Genomic DNA, 26,399 nt, shown 5'->3' with positions numbered 1-26,399 from the left:
TTTTCTTGGATCTTGGACTCATAGTATTCACAGTGAAACGCGTACACATACATTAGTCTTTGTAAAGAATTTCATTAAGAATATCTACTTTCAGTGTATGCACGTAAGATCCCTGTGAGGCTGTTTTTTATGTGTGTGTGCTTGCATCTGTATGAGCACATCAGGTCTAGACACGGTGGCATGAGCCCTGTCTTACTCACAGGTGAGTAACATGGTCTGACACGCGGCGTTCAGACACACACACACCTGGTGGAGCATCAGAAACATATCCTCTAAACACAACTTTTCTTCTCCGTCTATTGCGTAAGATTTATGTGACTCCCATTACCATGTTCACCCAAATTAGATCCACAGTTGGTTAACAACCGTGAATGAGAAATGCTGTATTTCTCAAAGTAGTAATGTGTATAGATCGAGGAACTGTAAGTACTCAGTTAGTTTTAGCTGCCTTTCACTGACTCCTAAATAGTTTTAAAGTTGATATGAAGATTTTACTGTTAACTTTAAGGAGCTTTGTTGTCCTGACCCTGCTTATCATTGAACTTCTGATCTAAATGTGCCCTTTATTCATCTTTTTACGTCTTTTGTTTTCTTATGTCTCACAGTAAAGCGCTTTTGTTAGAATGTGCCATATAAACAAAATGGATTATATGCATCAGGCCACATAGTTTAATTCAGAAAGAGTTGTTTTAGTGACTAATCAGGGACATCTGAGAACATTTTTGGTGTTGGTTAATACATAGAAACATAACTGTCAGTATTGTGTGCTTTATTAAAGTCCTTCTTACGGGGCTGCTGACCTGAGGAGTAGGGTTTGTCTTTTGCAGGTTAACCTATCTCGTGTGACTCACCTTCTTGGGAAATCTCCCTGCTGTGACATCACAACTGCTAGCCAATCACACTCAGATTAGATACCATCGTCAGAAACACTTACCACCAAGGAGGAAGTGTCTTTCAGTGGAACTGCAGGGGAACTACAGTGTGTGGTGAGAGTATATGCACACTGCTTAAACAAGACTGCCTTTCTTTCTCTGTGACAGTGTCTGAAACACAATTCAGGTGCTGTTTATATTTAACCATGGAATGAAACTGTCCTCTCGACAGTTATCAGTCTCAAATAAAGTCCTAAAAAAGAGCATTTTAAACATTCAGTACATTCTCTGAGAGATGGTGGTCACCAATTCAGAGCTCACTTAGGAACAATGAGTCACACTGACAATGCAATATGGACATGCATCCCTTTGCAAGACTACAAGTTGATTCTGTAGAGTTCTGTGTTTGTGTCGTAGGATTCTTAAGACCTAACTGCTTATCAGAAATCTTTGTAATCAACCCTTAATTGTTCTGGTGTTGACAAGTGTTTCACTCACTAATCCCAAAAACTGAAACAGATTCATCCCCAGCTCAGATGAGCTCAGGTCACTGATATTCAGTATCCCACGTCTACTTTGGTAAGCAGCCAGCATCACGTTGCCGTCAGTGTTATCCATCAACATCTGCGTGTCAGCTGTTGTCAGCAGCTGAAGATGTAATGTTTTTGGTGGAGAACAGGTCAGTCCTGTTCGTGCTAGTCATCCATCACTGTGACAGTGACTAAAACTGTGTGCAGCCAGAGAGTGACTGTTGTTTTTTGATTTTTTAAATTCCTCCAGCAAACCATGAAAGTGGTCAAAACACACACATTAATATTAGTACCCTGATGAAATATAATATCAGGTTATTGACAGACAGACTCATGCTGCTTACTACAGCAAAAACTTTGCAATGTTTACACAATAGTCTATTTGTTGGAAGCTTTTTTCCTCTTAATAGATCAGTTGCTTCTAAAATATCAGACAGAATGATTTTATGGTATTTATTACAAGTTAAGATAGTCCAAAATGATGTCTTTAAATTAGGTTTTCTGGGAAATAATCAATTGACTGAGACAAAGTTCAATTAGCAGTGATACGACATGCAAAGAAAAAAAACATTGTTGATGTTTGAGAAACAGCAACAGTTTGTTGTTTCCTTACCTGCCAAATTATTCGACATGTGTCGAATGATGTTTATGGACTAACTGATTAGCTGATAAATCATGCTGACATAGATTTGGTTTGACTATACTGTAGATTAACATTATCCCATTTTTTAGATTTCTTCATTAGAAACACGTGGTGGGCCAAATCTGGCCACACTTTGGACAGGCTCCATGTAGAGGAAAAGTCAGAGGATCACCAAAGCATTTGGGTTCATTTCTTCCTCTGGGCATCATGGATATGCGTACCATATTTTCTGGTAATCCATCCAGTAATTCATGAGACAACTCATTGTTGTGCAGAGGAAAAGTCAAGGGATCACCAAAGACAGTAGGATCTGAAAGTGCAGTAGTTGTTGAGATATTTCAGTTTGGACCAAAGTGGTAGACAAACCACCCCCAGAACCACATCACATACACTGTGTACTGTTGAGTATGGTTTTATGAATCGATCCAAATGAAACTAGATTGTCCTCTACGTAGGTTCTGACTTTAAACAAAGACCACACAGCTGCTGTAAAGCTGTTTCTGAGATCAAAAGCACGTTTTGTTTACTACATTTGTTTAGATTGTACTATCGGGTGTTAAACTGCTGACCTGTTCTTCTAGACTGTATAAAGTCCATATGTGGACTGGAGCAAGACGAGTGAACTCTTAATCTACTGAAATCCCTCATAGTCCAGCACCTTTTTGACTTTTGCCAACCCCTCTTGTCTGTGTGGATGTGAGTTATCAGCAGTTCTACAAAAGAGTGATACTCCCCCTCTTCAGATTATCTTTAGCTGTCTGGAAAGGTAAAGGTGTCTAATATTTCTAGGGAGAGCAAACAATTGAGATTAGTATGGAACCACAAGCTTAGACAGCATCATATTGACCTGTCAGGCCTATTTCACATGCAGTGGATCTGAGGTTACAGCGTCTCTATTGTTTGATTTTTAATTAATTTATCTTTTGTCTGTAATTGTACACACTATATTTGCACAGTGTAAATCATCTAATCATGCAGTCATCAAAGACTCTTGAAAATTCAGTGTGCATCAGATCCCTCTAGCCTCCCTCTCACCTCTCAAGAAGACAGAGGGGCTGTAAACACATCTGATGCAACCTCACCGAGCAGTTTCAGGTGCTGCTCTGCGGGTCATGAGGTGTGTGTGTACATGTGCATGTGAGAAGCAGATAATAAGGCGTGGTCAGGTGTCTTGTGACTTCCTTTTGCTTATACAGTCATAAAACACACGTGTACGTCTGAGCTCTCCTGCCTTCAGTCTCCCTGTGTTTTTCCCGTTTTCTCCTGCTCTACCAACGACCTTATTTCAACCATAATGAATCTGCAGCGTTGGCAAATTTTGCATGAATGAAAACATTTATTGACATAAAACTTATGCGTTGTAATTATTTTTCTGTCCCTAAGCATTTGAAAGAATATGAGGATTTGATTAAACTGGTCATATGAGGCTGAGGCTATTGAACGAACCAACTGGTCGCCACAACAGGACAAAAATCCAGACTAATTTCACTCCTGTAAATATTAAGTGGATGTTGGCAGAAGATCGTGTCCTGTTCTGTAAACAACACCTTCAAGTTGCAACGCTTCTTAAGCACGAAAGCAAGCTGTCTGCACAAGCTGTCTGCACAAGCTGTCTAGGGTGTTTCCACTTCACACATACTGTTTGAATGACAGTGCTGGGGGTTGCATCAGTCTGAATAAAGCCATGCATATTCATTTTTCTTTTGATGGTCACAATGACAATGATATATGTTTAGTATCTCAATGTGCCAAGTCTCTAGTAACTCACTCACCAAACCATTTGAAGAAAAGGTCAAACAGAACACAACTAGCATGTTTGCATTTATTGAAGTGTGTGTATTTATGCTGGTCATTGATAATGGTCGGTGTTCTCAACAGGGCCCTTCAGAGGCTGAGGACTGTCCAGGCTTAACATGAGCGTGGGCTCCCTGCTCATTGGGTCAGAGTAGTGTATGGGGTGGACGTTTGGAGGAGCACTTGGAGTGCATGCAAATGGGTGTGCCATCTCCTGCTGAGGAGGTGGGGTGAGACAGAACTCCTCTTTCTCCTGCTGCTGCAGGTGTCTGAGGATGGTCTTGGAGAGGAAGTGAGGGTCATCCCCGAGCTCATCTAGAAGAAGAAGAAGAAGAAGAATTCATGTTCTGTGGTTTGTTTGATCACCCTGCTTCTAATCAGTTTTCATAGTTTTTGCTCTCATTTTCAAAAGTGTGTCCTTGTTAAAACAATAACAATCTAACTTTGTGCTATAAAACTGGGTTTCTTACTGCCAGTACAAAGAGGAAAAGTTCACGAGGCCAGAGATAAATAGATAAAAGCTAGAAAAGTTCCCAACACTGATACTCTGACCTTCATCCTTCATTTCAGTCACACACTGTGCATCATAAGGCCGCAGAGTATCAACAAAACCTTTCTCTTAAAAAAACACATAAATTGCAAAAGAATCCATAAATACACAAATCCTATTGTCAATCCCCGTGGGGAAGCGGATAAGCTAAAAGCTGAAATCCTCCTAAAAGCAGTCTGTCTCATGCTGCGAGATGTGTATAAAGTTCACACACACTTGTCTGCCTTCCTACCATTGAGCAGGATGAGTCTGTAGCGGTTGCGACACTCCAGCGAGTGCTCCAGGATGTCCCGCAGGGTCCTGTAGAAGAGCAGAACCTGCTGTCTGCGCTCAGGCTCCCCAAAACCTGCACTGCTCTCCTGGGACATGTTGTAAAGCGTTAGCAGAGGCGTGGCATACTCCACCACACACTCATGGCCCTGTTTACACACACATACACATACACATACACATACACATTAACAAAACAGACCCAGAGAAGGATACATTACACGGACACATAATCCTTTAAAAGCTTGTGGAAGTGTGGCTCCAGAAATGTTTGACTGTTGTGGGTAGATGGTGCTGTTACTGTGTTTTACTAATGACTTCCCTGCTGGTGAGTTCTCTGGTTTAACCAGGAGGTGGTACTCACGCTGTGCTATGGAGACGATACACTGTACTTACTCTATATGGCATCACAAGTCTCAGTATTTCTACAACAGCCTCAAAAGATGTTTAAGATCAGGGAAGGGGAAGTCTTACGTGGGGTAATGCTCAGATTGAAAATGAATTCTAATCAGCAGATCTATGAATAAAGCCATCAGTCTGAACTGGGCAGCAGGTAGGGTTCAATCCATTGACTCATTAGTTTGAACATCAATCAGATTTTTCTCAGTTTTCATCAGTGGTGGAAGAAGTACTCAGATTGAAGTAAAGGAAAAAGGAAAAAGCACAACAATGTAAAAACATTTATTAAAGGTTCCAAATTCAAAGCCTTACTTGTGATAGTAATAAATATTATCCACAAAATGCTTACTTAAAATGATACTATTAACTTCTGCTAAAGAGCGTTTTGACCATTGTTGCCACAAGTGACAGTTATGTCATAGTGATACATCTACTGTAACAGTACAAGCAGAGAAGTCAGCAAGTGACTCAGCAACATCTATCAGTGTGCTACCATGAGCTAACCATAAACTGCCAGTCATGATGCAATAAAGCCGTATCGACAGTCCCTGAGTGTACTGAACTGAACAAGGGTGTGTTTTATTGCTTCTGACTCCAGCTTCTCATTTGTAAGAGGAAGCATGTGTTATTTATTCTTTCAAAAGTTACAGAATCTCACGTTAATGTATCACCAGTAACAGAAGGCTTGGAGCGGAGCAGCCTCTATGAAAGTCATTATACATTTAGAGAAGTATCATTAGACTGTTTTCACTGACGCATTCAAATGTGTACGCCATTTTAATGTCAGAGCTGGTCATATTTATAATAGAGCTGAAATGGTTCTTTGAGAGACATAAAATTAAATTATAACTTTTCAATGAACTCTAAACATTCTCTGGTTGCAGCTCCTCCAATGTCGCTGTATAATGTGACGGACATTTATCACTAATTTCTGACATTTTATAAACTAAGCGACTATTTGAATTATGGCTGCCAAATTAATCTACAATCAGAGCTGTCAGATAAATGCAGTGATGCAAAAAGTACATTCCCTAAAATGTGGTGGAGTAGAAGTGTAAAGTACCTCAAAGTTGTATTAAGTACAGTACTGAAGTAAATGTCAAATAGTCATTGTCCCCTCATTCTGCATTTTCCTTGTAATGACTGCAGCTGTAAAGTACGGCCTTAACAACAGTCTGGTATTCACTTTGATGTAACTTGCGGCTATTTCTGGTCTCACATGAAACTCAGACTGCTTTCATGCAGCCCAAACTTCCTTTCCCTCGACTAAACTACAGAGGTGATTTTGACTACAATCATTGTCAGCTTTGCGACATCAAACATATTGAATATAGAGCACGCTGATGTGCTATCTTGAAATATTCAAAAAATATATAGAGAAACAGCCCCTCGAGTCTGTCACTTTACTGTGACTCTCTCTCTGTCGCATTTTAGCTGCACAGTCTTTACAAATCTGATCAAAGGAGAAAATGTCAGCACACTAAGTCTTTCAACTCACACTGGCAATAAGAAGAGCGACACCGAGTTGAATTACAGCACAAGCATCTCAGAGGCATTCAAACTGCAGCTCCTCTGATTGCCTTATTTCATGTAGACTGAATCACGTCGAATAGAATCTGCAACCGATGATCTGCTGAAAATGTCATGGGTAGCTTCATCGCTTTGCAATCCAATTTAAGATCTATAGCTTGAAATAACTAAAGTGTACAGGTCTGAGATCGACTGGAGGCCTGTCTATGGTGTTTCTTTACCGTTTGCCCAATGCATGCTGGGACATTTTTCAGTCACCCTTAACTCTAAAAAGTTCAGAGACTGGATGGATGGGATGGAGCTATTACGTCAACATGTGTGGAAGCACTTCAGTGCATTTATTCTTACTATCTAAATTCAGGTATCATCTAAATCCACCTGCAGTCTAATCTGTAACTGTCACGCTGTTGTTGTACATCCTCTCCTACCTTCCCGTGCTCGTCCAGCACTCTGTAGACGCTGTGCTTATAGACCCGTCCCCGCACTCCTGCCCTGTCTATCTCGTTGTTGGGGAGGTTGTCATAGAAATAGATGTTGCTGTCCTCATTCTCCAGCTTGTGAGAAATGTTGGCATTGAGTGGTATGAGGATGAAGAGCCTCCTGGAGTCACGACTCCAGGAAGAACGAAAAGCTGCGATGGAATCCTCCAAACCTGAATGGACACACACACAAAGTAAAAGGAGGACAAACCAAATAGACATGGTGTGTGTGTGTGTGTGTGTGTGTGTGTGTGTGTGTGTGTGTGTGTGTGTGGCAGATAGCAAGTTTGATGTCACTCACGCGGCAGCACCAGTCGCAGGTAGCCCAGGTAGAAGGACCAGGCCAGGCCATGGGCCACGTTCATCTTCCTCCCCTCACAGATATCTGACACCTCCACCTCTGATGGACTCTGCACAGCGACCACAGAAAAACAGCCAGAAGGTTGTCAAAACACCTCACCTCTGCTCATGAGATGCTGGACACCTCTTGGAAGATGCCAGGCAAAAGAAAAGGGTATCCCTGCACCCAAGCTGCCCTTTCCTATGTAGGAGGAATGTATTTTTAGGTATAATCCAGTGCAAAAGTAGGAGATTGAGACAGCTACACCCAAGCTAGAGCTGGATGTGAATCCATAATGCAGCCAGCTTCTATAAGGAGAGTGTGGGAACAGAGAGCTGTTCAGAATTCCACAATTCAGTGTGAGTGCTGTGGTCATTGTTACTGATGAAGACGTATCTCGAGCCTATTTTTACTCCAGAAATGCCATATCAAGCACAATCAACTGATGCTTCAGGAAGTGTTCTCATGTAGAGGCCATTCTGTCTCAAGTGCAGCACTCTTATATTAAAATAGAGCTACTTTACTCTTCTGCCATGATGCTCTGAGCTGTAATAACATAGCAAGCTCTCAGATGATGACGTTTCTGATAAAGTGAATTATCTCAACCAGTCTTTGCCAACCTTAGGATTGCGACCCACGGGCCACATTAGCATAGTACAAATAGCGCAGAGATTCTGCCTCTGATAAGTGAAGCCAATGCAAAAGTGCCTTAAACCTTCATTTTGTGTAATGGCCAGTTGAGGGCGACTCCACTGGTTGCAAAAAGAAGTGTGATTGTATATGAGCTTATGAGAAAACAACCCTACTTCTCACTTCATTTACTGCCTCATTAAACCATTTTTAATGAGTTTATGCTCTCAATTGATAGCATCAAGTCTTCTTTATTACAACATGATCTGCATCTTGTAAATGATCGTCTCATTTAGAGGAAAACAGATGATAAAGCACAGTATGCTGTGCATGGCTACCCTGTAACTGACCCAATGTCAATCGCAGCTAACAAGTATTAACGTTTCTTTCTTTCTTTAAGTGTGGTGATTTTTAATAATACCCACTCTGTCACAAATATTGTAAATACATGCTTTGTTGTGTTCTTTATCAGTAGTTTTTATATTTACATGTTATGGAAATTCATGATGTATTTTTAAAAGTTTGGGCAGACATCAAAAATTTCTCTTTCGCATCTCGAGCTGAAAAAGTTTGGGCACACCTGATTAAATGAATCAGGAGTGTGAAGAGACAGAGAGAGATTGCCTCCTCACAGTTTTCCCAGTTGTCCAGGACAGGAGGTGCATCTAACACTTACTTGTAAAGGTGTCGTTTTAAAGTACGCAATTGCTGGTACAGATCAGGCAGCTACAAGCATGTGTCTGAGATATGTTAACCAGTCTGTGCAGAGTGTTCAGTACATGTACGAGAAATCGTTGAACTGGATATTAAAACATCGTGAGGAGGTAACTGCTGGTTACTGTGCTGTTGGTATAGACAGTCAGACACTGCTTTGTTATAAACAGTGATGTGTTCACTTGCTGATGTATGTACTGAAGACATCTGAACAGTCATGTGAGTGTTTAGCTTAACAAAAAAAGAAAGACAGGCAGGTTTGTGTGCCTGGTGAGGACCTCACCAGGACTCCCAGGCTTTTGAACAGCGCATAAAGAACCGGGACCAGGAGGAGGAGTTTCGGGCACTGGCATTTGTGTGGCAGAGGATGTTCAGTCAGGTAGAGCAGAAGACATGCCAGTGCTGCAGCCAGCAGGGTGGTCCCCCCCAAACCGCAGGCTGGCAGCACGTGGCTCAGCAGCCCTCTGCCTCGATACCTGATTAAAAGAGAGAAGCCATGTCTGTACTGTTGTCCCTGTTGTACTGGTGGATGCTCAGAACATCAGTGAAACATTTCATTCATTTACAGAGTGAAACATCCTGTTACTGAGACATGTGAGGCTACATGACTAAATAGAAAGGGTTTGTCATTCAACTATTCAACTACAATCTTTAAAATGTCAAAAACATGATACAGTTTTTACTGTAATACAAAAGGAAGTTCACTCAGACTACACAGAGCCACACCTAGAGAAGGAGGCGAGCAGTAACGTGTAACATGAAACAGAAAGCTGCTGGATTTATGGGAATTTGGCCTCAATTTAAAATAGAAATGTACAATAATATACCACAGAAGCTCGCAGTGTCTCATTTGTTTATCAGAATTATACTGAGCTATCCCATTGCACTATCAATGCACTGATAACATATCGATTGTTAAAATTCACACCTACTTCATATTTACTTACATTTGCATTTGATGATTATTTATTTCTTCATGGGAGCAGTGTAACAATCTCTGAACACAACGCTGATATATTACCATCTTATAAAGTTGATTTGGCTGAAGTATTAGCAAACAGCATCTTATTTACTCATAGAGTAGAGATAGACCAACATTAGCATTCATTTGGAGTCGTGTTTGTGTCCACCTGACCGATGGAAGTCTAATATACACTCTGCTTTAGGTTCTGTTTAGTCCTGAGGTAAACATCTGGCTCCTTAGCTGCTAAATGTTACATGATTTGCTGCTGTTTGATGCTGGACAGGCAGCGCTCAGTGGGTTTATGATGGTTTTTGTATACTGCAGCTGGAAATATGCTAATGAGAGCATGTCATCATGGGAAAATGTGACCTATAGTAACGGGATCTACCACAGAAGCAGTTCTGAATAGTTTGCCAGGTGTTTATATGTCAGTGTGTCTGAGGAAAACTTTGCAAGATGCAGCCATGAAACTTTCCAGGTGTGTAGTTGAGATAAAAATGAAGGCCGAAATTTAAGATGGGTGTGGGATGGGATCACAAGGTTAGGGTTAAGATTAGGGCATCCTCCATGAAAGAAACTAAATGCAATGTCCTAACAAGGACAGCTGTGCAAACTTTCGAGTGTGGTATGAAAACAGAGAGAATAAGACCCTGTATGGGACATGGACTAACTCAGTATCTGTAATCTGTGCTCAACATCTATAGCTAACTAAGAGGAAGGACACTCAGAAAACTGCCTCCACCACCCGCAAATATTTATCTCAGCTTTGTAGTCTTTTCTACAAGAACATCCCATATCTCAAAGTCTTGCAGTGTGTACCTTCAAGGTATCAGTACAGTCAGAAATACCATTCATTACATGTCCCCCTCAAAGATGTATTCTCACATAACTTTAACAGTTAACTAGCAATAAATCCTTTTTCTCCTGCATTTTCTTTTCTCGTAACAGTTTCTCTCTTTGAACAGGTCACTCATGTCTTCTCTTCTCTGTCTCTGTCCAGTCCAGGGAGTGTTTTACTCACTCTACCTGAGAAAGTGACAGTAGTCTGTTTTTGTGAATCGGCTGTTTGTTGGTCTCCTGCTGCTCTGGTCAGTTGGACTGGAGGTTTATTTGTTTAGCACCCTTCTCATGCTGCCACACTTGCTGGATAACTTGGGCCAGCAGCAGTGAGCTGGCACTTCTGAGACGACTTCATATCTCTGATGCTCACAATCAGTCTACTGCACATTGGTTCGTCCCTTTTGCTATCAAACTCATAGTTCTCCGCTAGCTTGCACAGAGCCCTTATGTATGCTTCTGCTTCCTCACTGGGTAGCTGCATCGTTTGATAAAAGTGCAGCAAAAGTACGTCATCTGTATTTGACAACCAGGGAATGAGAACAGGTTGGACACAAACACACCTTTTCTCTCACCTTGTGTTTGAATGGAACAGCATCTCCTCTGCTAGCAGACAGATCCCGTGCAACAGAGGACCAAGGGTCAGGATGAGTATTGCCATGGCAACCCAGCCAAATAACCCTTCAGGAGACAGACACGTGGTGCCTCCTATTGTTACGACAGCCAGCACCACAGCACACACCTTAGGCAAGACCCCACGAGGCTGAGGGACGAGAGCTTCTTGATCTTGGAGGCACTGCATCTGTCAGGGAGCAGTCAGCCAGTGTCAGGGAGGGCAGTTCTAAAACAACATGCATCAGTCTCTCAATGCGAAGGGCCACATCACCCAGAACACTGGTCAAAGCAATGTCAATGGAGTCCAAACAGTGTGGCAATCAAGTGAGAAATATGACTGTTTCATTTTTCCTGTAAACTTTATTTTGGACGTTCAAGATTCTCACCTAGCAGCAGCCAAGCATCACATAAAAAAAAAAAGCTTTTACAACCTGAAAAAACATCACTATCATTAGCTGCCACAGAGGCCCACAGTGAGAGCTTTGTATCCGGCAACAAAATATGTTCACTGCAGTCAATAAATCTAAATAAATCAAGATAAAAGTGTGGGATTAGACTTTTTAAGGTGAGGCACTGAGCCTTTAAAGTGTATGTTTATTCTTAAATCCACAGGCTTTCTCTAATCTCTGTGGGCTCAAACTTGCACGTTGCACACCTGGATCATGTTTTTTTCATCATCTCTTAATAGAACGCACGTGCTGTCAGGGTGTAGCTAGACACGTCACATTCTGCAATATGTATATGTGTGTGTGTGTGTTTGTGTGTGTGTGTGTGTGTGTGTTGCTCTGTCTGCATGTCTAGGCTTGCTATTTAAGCAGATGTTATACCTGTTTACATCAGTGTGTTGTCACCTGAAAAGGCTGTATAAAATAAGTGAAGACAGTTTCCCATGACGACATGATCTGAATGCAGCATTTCAGAAGCTCTAACGTGTGTTCTGCCCATCTACAGTAACGTCACACCCATTGTTCATACTACACACCATTACATTCATCCCACAATGAATGTAAGTACAACCACAACACAATGGAGCCACAATGAGGTAATCAATGAAGTGGCACATAAAACTCTACATTGTATTAGATAAGACAATTTAAGATGAAGAAACAAGTTACTGACAAAGTTTGGGGGTTTCCACAAGCACACAACCTGATCTCTGTCAGTGATAATACTGTATCTCAATCCAGTGTGAACAGGAGGGAGTTCTCAAATCTAATGTAGCAGGTAACAGTTGCTCAACTCCGTCAAAGGTTCATTTTAAGACTAGTTAAGAGAAAGGAACATGTTTAAGAACTCACCTCAGTGTGTTTGCTGTAATCCAAATGAGGGAGATTTCCTCTGTCTTGTGCTTCCCTTCTTCCACTCTCGTCTTTCTCTCTCCACCCTTTTCATCACATCCAGCACTTTCAGTTTCGATTTCAGTTAAATTTGCCTTCTGACTGTTCTCCACAACAGAGAGGTAAAGAGAGGGCAAGAAACAGAGAGAGAATGGGAGGAGGCAGGGATGAAGCACCAAGGTTTACGAAAGAGGAAGTTCTCATAAAACTATAAATGTTTTTGTAGTGACAACAGATTTTTTTAAATTTGTTTTTACTGTGTGTCACGTTGGCTTCCAGTCAAACTGTTGTCAGATTTTTTGTAGTAAAATAAATGCTGATGTGTTGCAGTGGTAAGTTTCGGGCCCCTTTGTTGGGTCATTTGGATATCAATGTGAAAAAATACAACATACAGATGGATAACAAATGTAAGTAAAAACAGACATAAAGCAGAATTCCAATACCAGCCTTCTGTTTGTCATAGACTCTACAGACTCTGTAACTGTACTGGAGGCATCAAACATAATTCTTCCAAAAAAATATTCACCCATTTGTTGTCTGGATGATGGTGGTCGAGTGCACTGTGTAACACGCTGGTTCAAAAGCTCCCACCAGTGTTCAACTGAGCTGAGATCTAGTGACTGTGAGGGCCATGGCATAGGATTTGGCATTTTCTTATTCAAGGTTAGTTTTGGTAGTATGGTGTAGTGTAGTACCCCTTCATATTGTGTTAAATTATATGAAAGTGTTCATCATTACAAAATTTCTTTTCATACAATTGAACTGTTTCGGTTTATGGCATTCATACTATTAATGTTGCCACATTAATAGTCAGAGAAGCTGGATGTTTCGACCATTTAGCCGTTACTTTTACCTGTTTCAACCATTTCTCCATTACCTTCGGCTATTTCAACAGTTATCCACTGTTCGCTAGCTAATTTCAAGCTTCAGCTGATGGGAATCACTGTCTGACCACGTTTCACTCGTTTATGTGTTATGTTTTCGATGTATCTTGTCAAGACAGCAGCAGCTGAAGCCTCAGTGTTTGAAGAAGAATGCAAAGGACTGTCACTTACTGCAGTGAATTCAAGGGGGCAGCCTTTATGATTTGGCAACTGGTCGAGTCAGTTTGACTGCACTGTAAAAAATGTCGGTGAGGCGCTGTAAAATCATGACATCAAAAAAGTGCTAATGGAAAAACAGTGAAGCAGTGATTAATTCACAGCAATGTTTTCTAAAATACTGAAACAAGCACAACTGTTGTTTGTAAAGTAAAAATATCTTGAAACAATCATATTTCCTGTAAACCTGTAATCCAAAAAGCCTGCTTCCTCTTGTCTCCATGCCAGCATCATCATCTATCCTCTCCTCCATCCACTATGCACATTAAAGAAATGTATTTTATTGACGTGCTCTTTGTGAGTGAAAGATCATATGGTGGATGCCCTATTGAACTACATTAACTGTGAAATCGTTATTTACTGCTCATATGTTCAAAAACATAGAGCGTGTACGGTGGATAGCATGATTGACCTGTACAGGGAAACTTTTCCTCAGTCCTCTGCTGTCATTACACGTGAAGACGCTTCGCAGGACTCAAATGACGCAACAACAAACAAAAGCATTGAACTGCCACAGAATTTCAATGAGACTTTTCTTGGAAATGTGTGTTTGTTCTACCTAAAATTGCAAGGGCAGCATCAACAATGCAGGCAATTGTGAAAGAGATGCAAAATGTTCATGAGGAAATGTTCAGGATTACACTAAACCACACACACACAAAAAAAAGAAAATGGAATAACTGTAGGTAGTGAAACTGTCAAAGGGGCTCTCTGCTGTACTGCTGGGGATAATTTATGTCCACATTGGTGGATTTACTGAAAACTTTAGTCATTCTCACTATTTTTGCGAGTACTGTGAAATTCCATGAAATGAGTTTGAGAGCAATGATCCAAATGTATGTGGTCCACAGCGTACCCCTGAAAGTTCTGATTCTGCTGCTGGTGATCTGCAAGGTGGAGGCAGTCAGGACAACAAGGACATGAAGGTAAACTGTTTCTGATGTTCTTCTGATGTTTGTCTTTCATTGAGACTCTTGAACCAGCACATCGAGCATTTCAAGTACAAAGGATCTGATGCTCTCACAAAGCCACATGCTGTCAATGCTGAGGCATTTGTTCATGTGCATGTTGTTTGGCAGCAAAAATGCCCTCTTGGATGTCCCTATGGGTCAAGAAAATGTGATATAGGGTCCTCTAGAGTGCCCCTCCAATTGAGGAAATGAGTGCAGGGAAACCTGTAGGCACTGCATCACGAGAAAGGAACAGATTCACCATAAATGCATCCACCACTGTTGCATTTTATACCCCTCTTTCCCCCAGTACTTCTTGGCCACATTTCCTGTCGGTTTCTACTGTCACAACAGAATAAAGGTCAAATGCCAAAAATGTTAGACTTTCAGAATGGGAAAATAAAATGATTATAAAATGAGATTCATAGAATATTAAAAAATACAAATAAACAAATGATAAGAGACCAACTAAGGTGGGTCCACCATTATCGTTACATCATTTTGTCTTACTTACTGTTTTGATAAAACATCCTAAACTACGAAAGTCATGACATGTGACTGAATATACTTCGGGAAGCTAAAGCTGTAGAAAACGGTCCTTATTGTTAAATAAAGTGGTGCTCAACCAGATTACCACAAATTAACTAATACACAGGAAACCTTGTTTAAAGTATAGGGCTTTGATAAAGCTTCATCCGGGTTGTTTGTACTGTGGTGTGTGTGTGTGTGTGTGTGTGTGTGTGTGTGTGTGTGTCCATGCTCAGTGGTAAGGGAATAAATGCTCGGTATCCATACCAAAGGTTCATGCATATTTTATTCAAGAGTAAAAAAGTGGATCGTCCCATGGGGCATGCTTACAGTGTTAGTGACTGGGGAGTCAAAACAGAAAGACAGGAGAAAGAGAGAGTGAAAAAGAGAGAGAGAGAGAGAGAGAGAGAGAGAGAGAGAGAGAGAGTGAAAAAGAGAGAGAAAGAGAGAGAAAGTAAGAACCGTGGCACAATTTCTATGGCACAGGGTCTCCCAGGGGGGTTCACCTCTCCCAAAGAAGCACAACAAGATCAACCAAGGAGCAACGCAACATGAAGAGCAACCAGCAGAGAGAGAGAGCTTAAATATTAAGAATAATGTCCATAATAAATAGAATCATAATAATCATAGAATCATAAATATCATCAAATAACAAGAGGAATCATCAAGAATTATGATCAGAGAGAGTACACTTTTTTCCTTTAAATTGTGACAGCAACACACCGGCTCTTCTGTTAAAATGTGTCTTGCTGCTTTTTGCCTTGAACAGCGCAAATTTTAACCATGCAATCATGCTTTTGGCTGCCTGAATGCCTGTGCCTCTGAATATAGTATGGTCATTCATCAATGCTAGTTTAATATTTGTTTATCGTTATTCATATTTATCATTAAAAACAACTCCTGTACATCGACAAAGAAGAGAGGAGAGAACGTGGACTCGACACTTTGAATAGAAGCGTACTGTCATTCTGTACAGCGTCGAAAGAAACCAGAAACACAGGTTGTGAAAAAGAAAAAAAAAAACATGAAAAAAAACAAAATATAACACAAAATGAATACAAAAAATAAATAAAATTAATATTATGTACAAATAAATTATTCATTATTCCTCAGTTCATTTATATTAGCCAGAAAAACCAAAAGAAAAAAAAAATCCTACCATAGTGAAACACAGAGCACAAATATAATCTTCACATTATTATCAAAGAACTTAACTCTGCATGCACTGATGCGTTAATATAAATGCTTTACAAAGACCTTTTCTTCTGACTTCTTCTTGTTGTCTTGGCTGCTGCCTTAACCAGAAGAGTCTGTTTCCTCTGAATTATCACTTCCTGCTTTTTAGGCCGGAGATTCCCGGCCGTCACTGCTGTTTGGTAGCAGACAGAAGGATGTAGAAGGAGAATGAATAGATTATGATTTCACATTTCTGCTTCCCCCCCCCCCCCCCCCCCCACCTCAGCTCCCTCGCATACATAAAGCAGCCTACTTCCGCTATACTGCATCTTGCATCATGTTACCATATGCATTAGATGTGCAATAAATCCTCTCTATGTAACCTATTTACAGGTAGGGAGAAACACTTGCGTCAGATCTGATCCGGGCCCAGCTTTGAGCCTTTCCCGAGAGCTAACTGGTCTGCGACCAGAGTTTTGGGGTGGGGGGGGAGGGGGCGATCCTCCACTTGACTTCAGGCAGAGGACGGGTGCAGTGTAGTGCTACAAAAGCAAACGGGAATCTCCTCCCGAGAAGAAAAGGACAGCGAGGGCTCAGATTAGACTGCAGCTGAGATTATCTCCACACATCTCTCGGCAACAGATAAACCACCACACCACACGTCGAAAGTTTTCTCGCTGTTTCGCTGTGGCGAGATCCACTCGTGTATGCAAACGAAAACACATTTCAAATATAACCGCACGGACATTTACATGTTGAAGCATGTGCACGCACGCAGGCAGGCATATCCACAACCCTAGAAAATCAACCAATCACAAGTTTGGTTCCACTTCCTGTTTCGGGATGCAAACAGGAAAAAGAAGCGTACATATCTTTTATGCCCTACCCCCTGATCGCCAACCCCACCCCCTGCAAAAACTTGACCCCGCCAACACAACACACACCACCGACACGGCCACGTGCTGACACTGTCAACCCACTGGTGATCCCCAACATACACGGTGAACAGCAGCTCCTCCTGTGTTGCCTGGGGAGCGTTGTCGTAGTTTCCTTCCTGTTGTTGTGCAGGTACATGGGAGTTGTAGTTCTCTAAATAGGGCCGATCAGTTCAGTGAAGAGACTCAGCCTTTGGTGGTAAAGTCCAGGTACGCTCATGCCTTTACATACAGCTGAGGGCAACGGGAGAGGGGTAGGTAATCATGTGTGCATGTGTGATTGCATGTGTGTGTGATGTTGTCTGCAGCCTATTCGGTGTATGAAATACTGTGTATATGTGTGTGTGTGTGTGTGTGTGTGTGTGTGTGTGTGTGTGTGCGCGATGCATGTTTCTTGTGTATATATGCCTATGTACACGAATCTATAAATATGGTACCATATCAGAGTTGTAACTGCAGGTATGTGTCTGGGCATGTGGAGGTGTATGTCCATCACTGTATATTGCTGTTGCTGTCGGTCCCATTGGGCTCTCCCATGTTCATGCGGCCCATCGACAGGCCCACACTGTTGACGGCGTCGCGTCGCGGAGGCATCCTTTCGTTGATCCGATCCAGACCTTTGGCCTCCTCGAAACTGCTGATCCGATGCTGCGGGGAGAAGCCTCTGATGGCTGTGGAGACAGGCATGCATCCACCCACACACACACACACACACACACACACACACACACACACACAAACATACATGCATACACACACAGTTAATATTTAACAAGACATTCAGTAGAATCTTGTGTATCCAAACCCTTGGGAGCTTTGAAGGAAATCATTTTATTCATTTATGAAACGTGAATGTGCACAAGCATTCAGTTCAGCTTGATTCACTGCTGAAATGCTTTTATTTGAGGCCACCAGAGAGCACATTTCAATAGTTTTGACCCTGATTGTGCTCCTTTAGCAGAAGAGCTTTTTTGGTTTGGATAAACAAGCTTTTATCATTTATGGACATACAACAGACGTATAGGGCTCTTACACCAATATCCACACACATCAGCCAATGTCCATCTGCTGTCTGAATGCTGACCTAGGATTAGTTTGACCTCATGGCTCACAGTGAGTGTAACAGTCAGTGCGACCTGGCCATTGATCCTAGATCAGTAGTCTGAGACACCTGCTAGATAAGCCATTATGAGACACGGAGAATGGAACAAAGCACAGCTGCACAGAAGTCCTTAAAACACGTGAAGCCTCTGTGAAGAATTTCTGACAGTCAGCCGTTTGTTTGAAACCACTTCCCCATAAATTTAAGAACTTTGATTGAAATTTATTCTTGATCATGAACTCTGACACAATTCCTCTTCCTCAGTGTGTTCAATGAAGAATGTGCTGGTGCACCAGAAATGACTTCCTAAAGGGGCACTCACACCAATTCTACACGTGCAGGGCACTTAGAACGGGGGAGGGTGTCATCAAGTCTTTCTGACTTGGGCTTAGAAACGACAAACGCTTAAAGGAATAGTTCAACAACAACACAGAAGACTGATACTTGTCTTGTGTCTGTGAGGTAAATATGAAGTAAATATGAAGCAGAAAGTTTGGACACAGATAGCCTGTCCAGAGGTGAAAAAAATTCACCCATTTTTGTCATTGTTACATGTATGTTTGTGCAGGGATTGAACAAATAACAAACAAAATGTTAAACTATTCCTTTAACAGACGAACGCATTGCAATGTGGGGTTATAGAGTTTAAAAGACAAGAGCGTTTACCAAGAACTTCAGGACATGTCTGCCTCCACTGCTTCAGTTTCAACTATTTAACATGTTTTTAATGTGTCTCTCGCGAGTTCCTCAATTGATGGAAGGACAATAACAAATGACTGGATGCCCCTTTAAATTAGGGACAATTGGGGATAAACTCATTCCACCAAAATGAAGAAAAATCTTTATAGCGCGACGCTTTGAGATCAGCTGAGTTGCAGTCTCTGCGTTGACAGATGCTCCCGTAACAATAAGGAGGTCTGTCTGGAGAGATCGCTGCCACTTTTGAGCAACGGCTACTGTCATATTACCCTTGCTCACATGCAGTATGCCACTGTGTTACACAGAGGACATCTAACACCCAGCTACAAATCATATTACGCAACAGAAAAGCAAAACATACGAGATACCCATAATTTATTTGCTTGAACAAATTATGGACAGGAGCTAAGGTAAGGCGAAGACTGCACTAGAGGTACAAACACAAAAGACTACAGTCAACTAAAGCGTGCAGATAAATAACTAAGCCTGAGGACACAGAATATAATACACTTAACACAAATACCATGACCACAATCTGTTCAGTAGCACAGAAGAACCTGATAGACCTGTTCTGGGTTTAGGTCTGTTTTCGGTTTGGTTTTGTGTTTTTTGAAACCTTGGGAACACATAGGTATGGTAAACTCAAGGTCTTCACAGAGATTTCTAACATATCCGCTGCTCTTTCTTCAGCTGGTAACACACAAACTAATTACAGAACCTCAATCACATCACCTGTTACCACGTGACTGAAGTTCTGTGCTTACTTGCTGAAGAAGATCATGGGATATGGTTGAAAGCTCACTGGTACTAGATTAAATTCAAAGGATTGGTTTGTAAAATAAATATAACTACTCTCCGAGCACTTTGCATAAGTTTAATCATGACAGGTGACTCTTGCTCTGCTGCCGAGAAACAGATTGATTGCATGTTTACTTTCTACAGAACTACAACACCTACTGTATGAAATATGAAGAAAAGACCGTTAACACACTGCAGTCTATTAGAGGTCTGAGTGACTGTGGCAACCTTCACAACACCCACTCCCACCCACAGCCCTGCTCTTCGTGTGTGTGTGTGTGTGTGTGTGTGTGTGTGTGTGTGTGAGAGAGAGAGAGTATATGTAAGGAAAAGTTGTATGTGATGTATGGATGTGATGGATGTAAATAAATGATTGCATGTGTATGTGAGTGTGTTAGAAGAGAGGATGTTTCCTGTTTCCCAAGAGAAGGAAAGAGAAAGTGTGTGTATGTTTTGTGTGTTTCAATGTGGTGGCTTCAGCATGCAGCGGTTTAAGGCTTTTTTTGTGAGCGCTGATGTGGTTAGAAGAGCTCAGTGCATCGTGGGTACGGAAAATCTATGACCTTATGAGCATGGGTGGCTGAGAGCGCAGCCATGCTGCACACACACACGCACACACACACACACATACACACGCACACACACACAGTGAAATGAGTGGGATTTTACCTTCCGCGTCCTTAACTGTCTCGATGGCTTCTATGGCCTCAATGGTAGCTGAAGGATGGGCAGAGAGAAGAGAAGAAGAGAAAGAAAGGAGGACAGGAAGAGAGAGAGAGGATGACAGAGTCCGAGAGAGAAGATGAAGTGCAAAGAAAGAAGGAGAGGAAGAAGAAGAAGAACGGAGTGAAGGCTGAAACACGCTTCTGTGCAGGTGTGTGTGTAAACGTGGCGTAAGGACGCAAACAATGGTGACCGTGGCTCACAGGGGATTCTTCAAAATCTCGGCTACATGTAGTCAAATAAACACTGGTCCAAAAAAGGTGCGCTCACGAACTTACAAACGAATAGAAAGAAACAAAACAGTAAGTACGTTTTCACATATTCTGGTTTGGTCAATTCAACATACCGGCAGTCTCTCGTTGTAACATTAACTTTATGTGCAATTTCTGTTGGCTGACACTGACCCGAGTGTGTACGCATGACGTTTGCATCTTTGCAGACTCAGAAGCATGTTTCAGGCTTTAGTCATGTGACGCCCTCAGAGCAGTACTGAGACCATGTTCAGAGGGCACCTGGTGTTAGCAGAGGCTGGTGTTAGCTCACACGCACCTCACACACAAACACTTTGACCGTACCTCATCTCGCTGTCTCTCTGTCTTTGCATTACTGTCCCTTACTCTCTGTCAATCTCTTCCCCTCTCTCTCACACACACACACATACAACCAGCAGGCTGTTAGTATCCTCAGTGCCGGTGAGGTGAGGTGGAGAGACTGAGTGAGTGAGTGAGGCAGAAAGATGAGAGGAGAACAATAGCAACAGAGGAGGAGGAGGAGAGGAAAGAGGGCAGGAAGGAACCAGAAGATGGTCCGAAGCAGATATTTAAACTGTGTCTGTGTGTGTTTTACTCCTGTTTTTGAAGGTGTGTCAAGGACTCAGTTTGAGAATGTGTTTGTGTTTGTGTGTGCAAGTGTGTGTGTGCAAGTGTGTGAGACACTCACCGCTCTGCAGGGTCTGTTTGCCTCCGGACAGCACTCCACTGGGCAGCATGCCTGTAGGGGTCAGTCCCTTCAGGGTCAACACGTTCTCACTCTCCTCCCTAAGAGACAGACAAAGACAGTGTGTGTGTGTGTGCGTGTGTATGTGTGTGTGTGCGTGTGTGTGTGTGTGTGTGTGTGTGTGTGTGTGTGTGAGAGAGAGAGAAAGAATTACAGAGAATCACACAGTTCCCCTCAATGTGCAAACACACTAAACATACTTATGGAATACTGAAAATGACAATCTGGTCACTGCTGATATATTTACGCAAAAGTTAAAGGAAATACAGCATTTCTACACACACACACACACACACACACACACACACACAGTATGAGCAACCACAACTCAACCCACCGTAGAACAGAGAACATTTTCGCCATCTTCCCAATGGCTCGAATCTTGTTTTTGATCACCTCTTTCCTGGCTGCTGCTGCACTGGCTGTAAAAGAGTCAAACACAAACTTGTGATATTGTTGTTAAAAAAAAAGCTTTGTCAGAATATATTGTTTATTGTATAAAACATAATTGCTGAAATTCTTTTCTGTTATGTATTTGTTCGCACTAACGGTTTTGACTCTCAGTGCTTTGACGTTGGTGCTGAGTGCTCCTTACCGTCATAGATCTCCTCTCCGTCGTTCATGAGTTCGTCATCGGAGCAGATACTCAGAACATTGACCAGCATCTCCGTCACTGCAGGTCAAACAGACAGAGACATACATACACTTAACCGCTTAACACACTGCTGGCCTCTGGGCCAAGAAGCCAACCATCAACCGCAGCGTTCCCTGCCCACGCCCAGCTGGGGAAGCTTGTTGCATGTCATTTCCTATCTCTCCCTCTCTCCTCATTTCCTGTCATCTTTCTACTGGTGATGTCCAAAAAAGGCAGAAAATGCCTCAAATCTGACTAAACTCTGGTTACCCACAAGCCCCTAATCCTGTAAGTAGGGGTTGTACACCTTTTTAAGCTGATATAATTGCTATTTTTAGAGAATATTAAGTGTACTAGAACCATATAAATTACATAAAAAGGATCTTCCCTTAAAACTAAGACATTTATAGAGATTATCCCTTGTACTGTTTTTACTTTAATTGCGTTTGCTGATTAGCGTCCATAGTTCAAAAGAGTGCTCCTTTGAGTATTACATCACCAAAGACAACCTGATGTTCTGAATGTGGAAGAGTCTGAAAGAACCACACGTGTGTGCACGTACCCTTTTCTCCCACGAATGGAAGTGACCAGGTGAAGACGTCCATGAAGTTGGGCAGCCAGTAGGGATGAGGAGAGCAGTTGAACTGGCGGATGTTCATCACATTGTTCTCATACTTCAGCACCGCAGCTGGATACACACACACAGACACGCACACACACATAGACGCACACATATTAGTCTTTCCACTTTGGTCAGATAGTAGATCCACACACGTCATGTTACACATACAGTTATACTGAAAAGAGAAATGTTAGTTAGTTTAGAAATGTTCACTATAATCATATAAGGTAACACTTTAAATTATTGTATATATATATATACTTACCATTAACTAGTTTCTTGGTATAATGTATTACTAAGTGTATTATAATGACTAACAAAGAGCCAGTATGCTGCTAATATGCATGCCGATAAGCAAATAGTTAATGGTGAATATGTGTACCTTAAATAAAGTGTTACCATGTACAGTATACTCATGTATATCTGTCAAATTCTTCCACAGATGTTTGTTCCTGTTCAGTCTTGGATGAAGAATAACACACTGTTCAGTCTAAAATAATTGCATAGTCGTGCTCCCATTGCAGCATTTTGTGTGCGTGTGCACCTATGTGTGTGTATTTGTGCATGTGTGTGTCAGACCTTTGTTGTTGTAGACATCCAGGTAGTTTGGAGCGGAGAAGATGGTGATGAGGGAGGGGAAACCTGTAGTCTGACTCTTCCTGTACATACGATACCTGAGGAACGAGAGACAAACAAGCCGCCCACGTTAGAGCTACTCAAATAAAAAAACACATCATGGATAAAAACCGAGGATTTTCTTCAGAGGTCTTTAAAGCAGACAGAGACTGGTTGCAGGCGAGACAGCCACGCATTTAAAAACAAATGAAGACGGAATCTGCGTGGGCAAAATGACAGGATGAAGTAAGAGTGCCAATGAGCAGGGTACTGAAAGCCCACAGTGTTTGAGTGAAGCTGCCAGCACATTGAGATTCTTAGGCCCAGATCTGGTGACTTAGTCACAATAAAAACAGGTCTGGGTGCAAGTAGTTTGATTCATGCAAAGAACCTCCAGAGATTACACATGATAATGAAAACAAGCGCACATATTTCATTTGTACCCACAAACAAAGCATAAAAGCCGCCTCTACGAGCCAGGTCCCTCGGGGAAAAACTAATTACCGAACTCATCAGTAATCAAGAATTTTGCTTATTCATCATAAACAAATAGAGTCTAGGTGTCCAGCAAAATTTGTTGGCTGTTTTCTTATTAGAGCGATGTTAATGTTGTCTTTTATTAAGCTGTTCCCAGTGTGCCGGTGTCCTGTGCTGCTTTGTCGTGGATGTTATTCACTCTTGGAACTTGTGTACAACCAAATGCCAGGATGCAGTCACTGTCTATCAGCACAACACTGGTTCTTGTTTTGGTCTTTGCTTATTTGCAAATATTGTCAAAGCTGGCTGTGTGTGACCATGAGGCAGTCAAATCAAGGCAAACTAATGGCTCTGTATCAAACAGGCTCCTGATTGGTTGCCTGTTACACTGCTCTACCACAATGGAACAGACTTTAAATTCCTCTCTGCAGCCCAGTATGTAAACTGTACTACTGTTTATAGCATTCTTCTTTTGCAGTTAGTACACGATAAATCAACATATTTTGCCGTTTTATATTAACAGGAAGTAGTAGAATAAGTTCACGGCGGTACTGCAATTTTAAATTGCTTTCTGAGGTGTTCCTGGAGCAGTTTCCCCACCATCTGCAATTAGTTTTAATCTTATTCAGCAGTTAGCATGTCCTCCTTTTCCTTTGGATGCTGCCTTATTAGAGAAATTCAAGTGTTTTTTAGTATGCAGCCAGTATGACTGCTGTGAGTATTCCTTATTTTGCCACTGTTTCGATGTAAACACATGGCACAATCAAAACCTCCTGAGAATCACTTCTGTCTCTACACTGCTGCTCATTTCATTGTATGACATCACATTTCTAGACTGTGCATTACCTAAAAGAGTCAGCAGTTTTAAATGAAAATACACTACTTATGTACTATTTACAGGTACATAAGTACAAGCTATTAAAAATTACAATTCATTTTGCACAGCTTTTGTGCAAGTGCACCAAGACCCACGGACGATTACCCAGACTACCCAGCTGCATGACAGACAAAATACTGTTAATGGATTCACCAAACAGCACAACTCAGAGTAGTGCTGCCTTAATTGCTGCATTATATTTAGAGGATTTACACTAAGATAACAGATGCCAGGAATGGATTTGTGGGTCAGAAATTGTGTCCGTCCCCCCCCCCCCCCCCCCCACACACACACACACACTATTATATTTAGTCAAGTAGTGCAAACTTTACATGGCTGTTTGCCTGACATCATTCTCCTTTCAAGAGATGAGTTAGTTAACCTGAAGAGGGAAAACTGTGGAATTTCTTTTCTTTTCCGGTAATGTGCCAATTCCCCGACAAACAAAAATAACAGCTCAGAACATGAAATGTCAAGGTAAGCCATTAAATTAAATGGTGCTCCCTTTTAAGCCGAGAGGAGGACTGAGCCGTGACAGTCAGTCAGCTTACCCAGCATCCTGTGCTTCGTGCGCTCTGATGATTGACAGCAGGTTGTTGGTCTGTAGGAACTCGCACACTGCTGGGTAACTGGGGACAGAAAAAGAGACACAGAGCAAGAGCGAGAGCAAGTAAGTGCATCTGAAGTGAGGCAACGGAAAATCCATACGGGGGAAGAGACATCCAGAAAAATGAGTGAAAACTACACAACATAACAAATATATCACATATTATCAAGACTGTTGTAAACCACAAACAGATGGAAATACTGTTGTTTCTTAATTGTTTTTACTCTTGGTCTCTAATGTCATGTTTGACTGAAACCAGCAGGGGGCATCAGTGCAGGCCATAGCGGGGCTTATGGCCTCCTCGGTGCTGTGGGAGTACACACTAGTTGGTCGATTGATGCTGTGTCTGCTAAACATAGAAAATTGCTGTGTTCTCCACAGACTGCATGTCATAACACCGACTTCTACACGTGAGGAGCCCCAGATACGGCCACACCAGCCGCTCCGCCTGTCTTTCAACACCAGCTCCCCATCTTCACATTCCTCCTTTTTTATTTTTTTATGTCCATCTTTCATCTTCTACCCCTCCACCCTCCTCTTATGTTGCTCTCCTTCTTTCTCTCACTGTATCTTAATATCACTCCATATCTGGCAGGAGTAACCAGTCGTCATAGCAACAGAACCGTGCTGTCTCCCTGGGGATTGTGGGATATCGTTTCATGCTGAAACAGAACTGTGTGTGTGTGTGTGTGTCTGTGTGTCTGTGAATGTGCTGTGTTTATGTGCTTCCTAGTACACTGAATATGTGTGTGTGTGTGTGTGTGTCTGTGTGTCTGTGAATGTGCTGTGTTTATGTGCTTCCTAGTACACTGAATATGTGTGTGTGTGTGTGTGTGTGTGTGTGTGTGTGTGTGTGTGTGTGTGTGTGTAAACTGGCCAAGATTTTCTGCCTCTTGTACAAATCCCAGTGATTGTTATTGGATCTTCAGCGTGGTGTAACCATGCAGGAAGCATCTCCCTTTCTCTGTTCTCATCACCAACATCCCAAACCAATAGCCTGAAGTCCACCTAAAACTTATTAAATTCCTGATTTGTAGATGAAAGTCACATCTTGCT

At 41.9% G+C, this 26,399-nt stretch overlaps 2 protein-coding genes across 5 annotated transcripts in view; both read right to left on the bottom strand.

Moving 5' to 3' along the window:
- Positions 1–3,797: 3,797 nt before the first annotated feature.
- On the bottom strand, positions 3,798–12,548 carry sting1 (stimulator of interferon response cGAMP interactor 1). Its single transcript, XM_076739169.1, has 7 exons — positions 12,466–12,548; positions 11,128–11,354; positions 9,035–9,227; positions 7,369–7,477; positions 7,017–7,240; positions 4,622–4,808; positions 3,798–4,154 (listed from the first exon to the last, which is right to left on the bottom strand). Exons 2-7 carry the CDS (start codon positions 11,352–11,354, stop codon positions 3,895–3,897), a joined length of 1,200 nt encoding a protein of 399 aa, XP_076595284.1. The 5' UTR covers positions 12,466–12,548; the 3' UTR covers positions 3,798–3,894.
- Positions 12,549–15,350: 2,802 nt separating this feature from the next.
- Positions 15,351–26,399, bottom strand: part of ppp3cb (protein phosphatase 3, catalytic subunit, beta isozyme) — a 31,856-nt gene continuing 20,807 nt past the window's right edge. For 2 of the 4 annotated variants that reach the window (XM_076738711.1, XM_076738712.1), the window contains exons 7-14: positions 25,288–25,365; positions 23,347–23,441; positions 22,708–22,833; positions 22,107–22,184; positions 21,849–21,933; positions 21,455–21,552; positions 20,462–20,509; positions 15,351–17,864 (exon numbers count right to left, since the gene is read on the bottom strand). In XM_076738711.1, coding sequence (XP_076594826.1) covers positions 17,686–17,864; positions 20,462–20,509; positions 21,455–21,552; positions 21,849–21,933; positions 22,107–22,184; positions 22,708–22,833; positions 23,347–23,441; positions 25,288–25,365 — 787 coding nt within the window. In that variant the 3' untranslated portion in view covers positions 15,351–17,685. The remainder of the gene's footprint in view (positions 17,865–20,461; positions 20,510–21,454; positions 21,553–21,848; positions 21,934–22,106; positions 22,185–22,707; positions 22,834–23,346; positions 23,442–25,287; positions 25,366–26,399) is intronic. The other 2 variants (XM_076738713.1, XM_076738714.1) reach the window with 1 other exon arrangement.

The sequence above is a fragment of the Chaetodon auriga genome, chromosome 9, assembly GCF_051107435.1.
Source record: "Chaetodon auriga isolate fChaAug3 chromosome 9, fChaAug3.hap1, whole genome shotgun sequence".
In the NCBI taxonomy this organism is placed as follows: domain Eukaryota; kingdom Metazoa; phylum Chordata; class Actinopteri; order Chaetodontiformes; family Chaetodontidae; genus Chaetodon; species Chaetodon auriga.
This window is presented reverse-complemented; position numbering and strand designations above follow the sequence as displayed.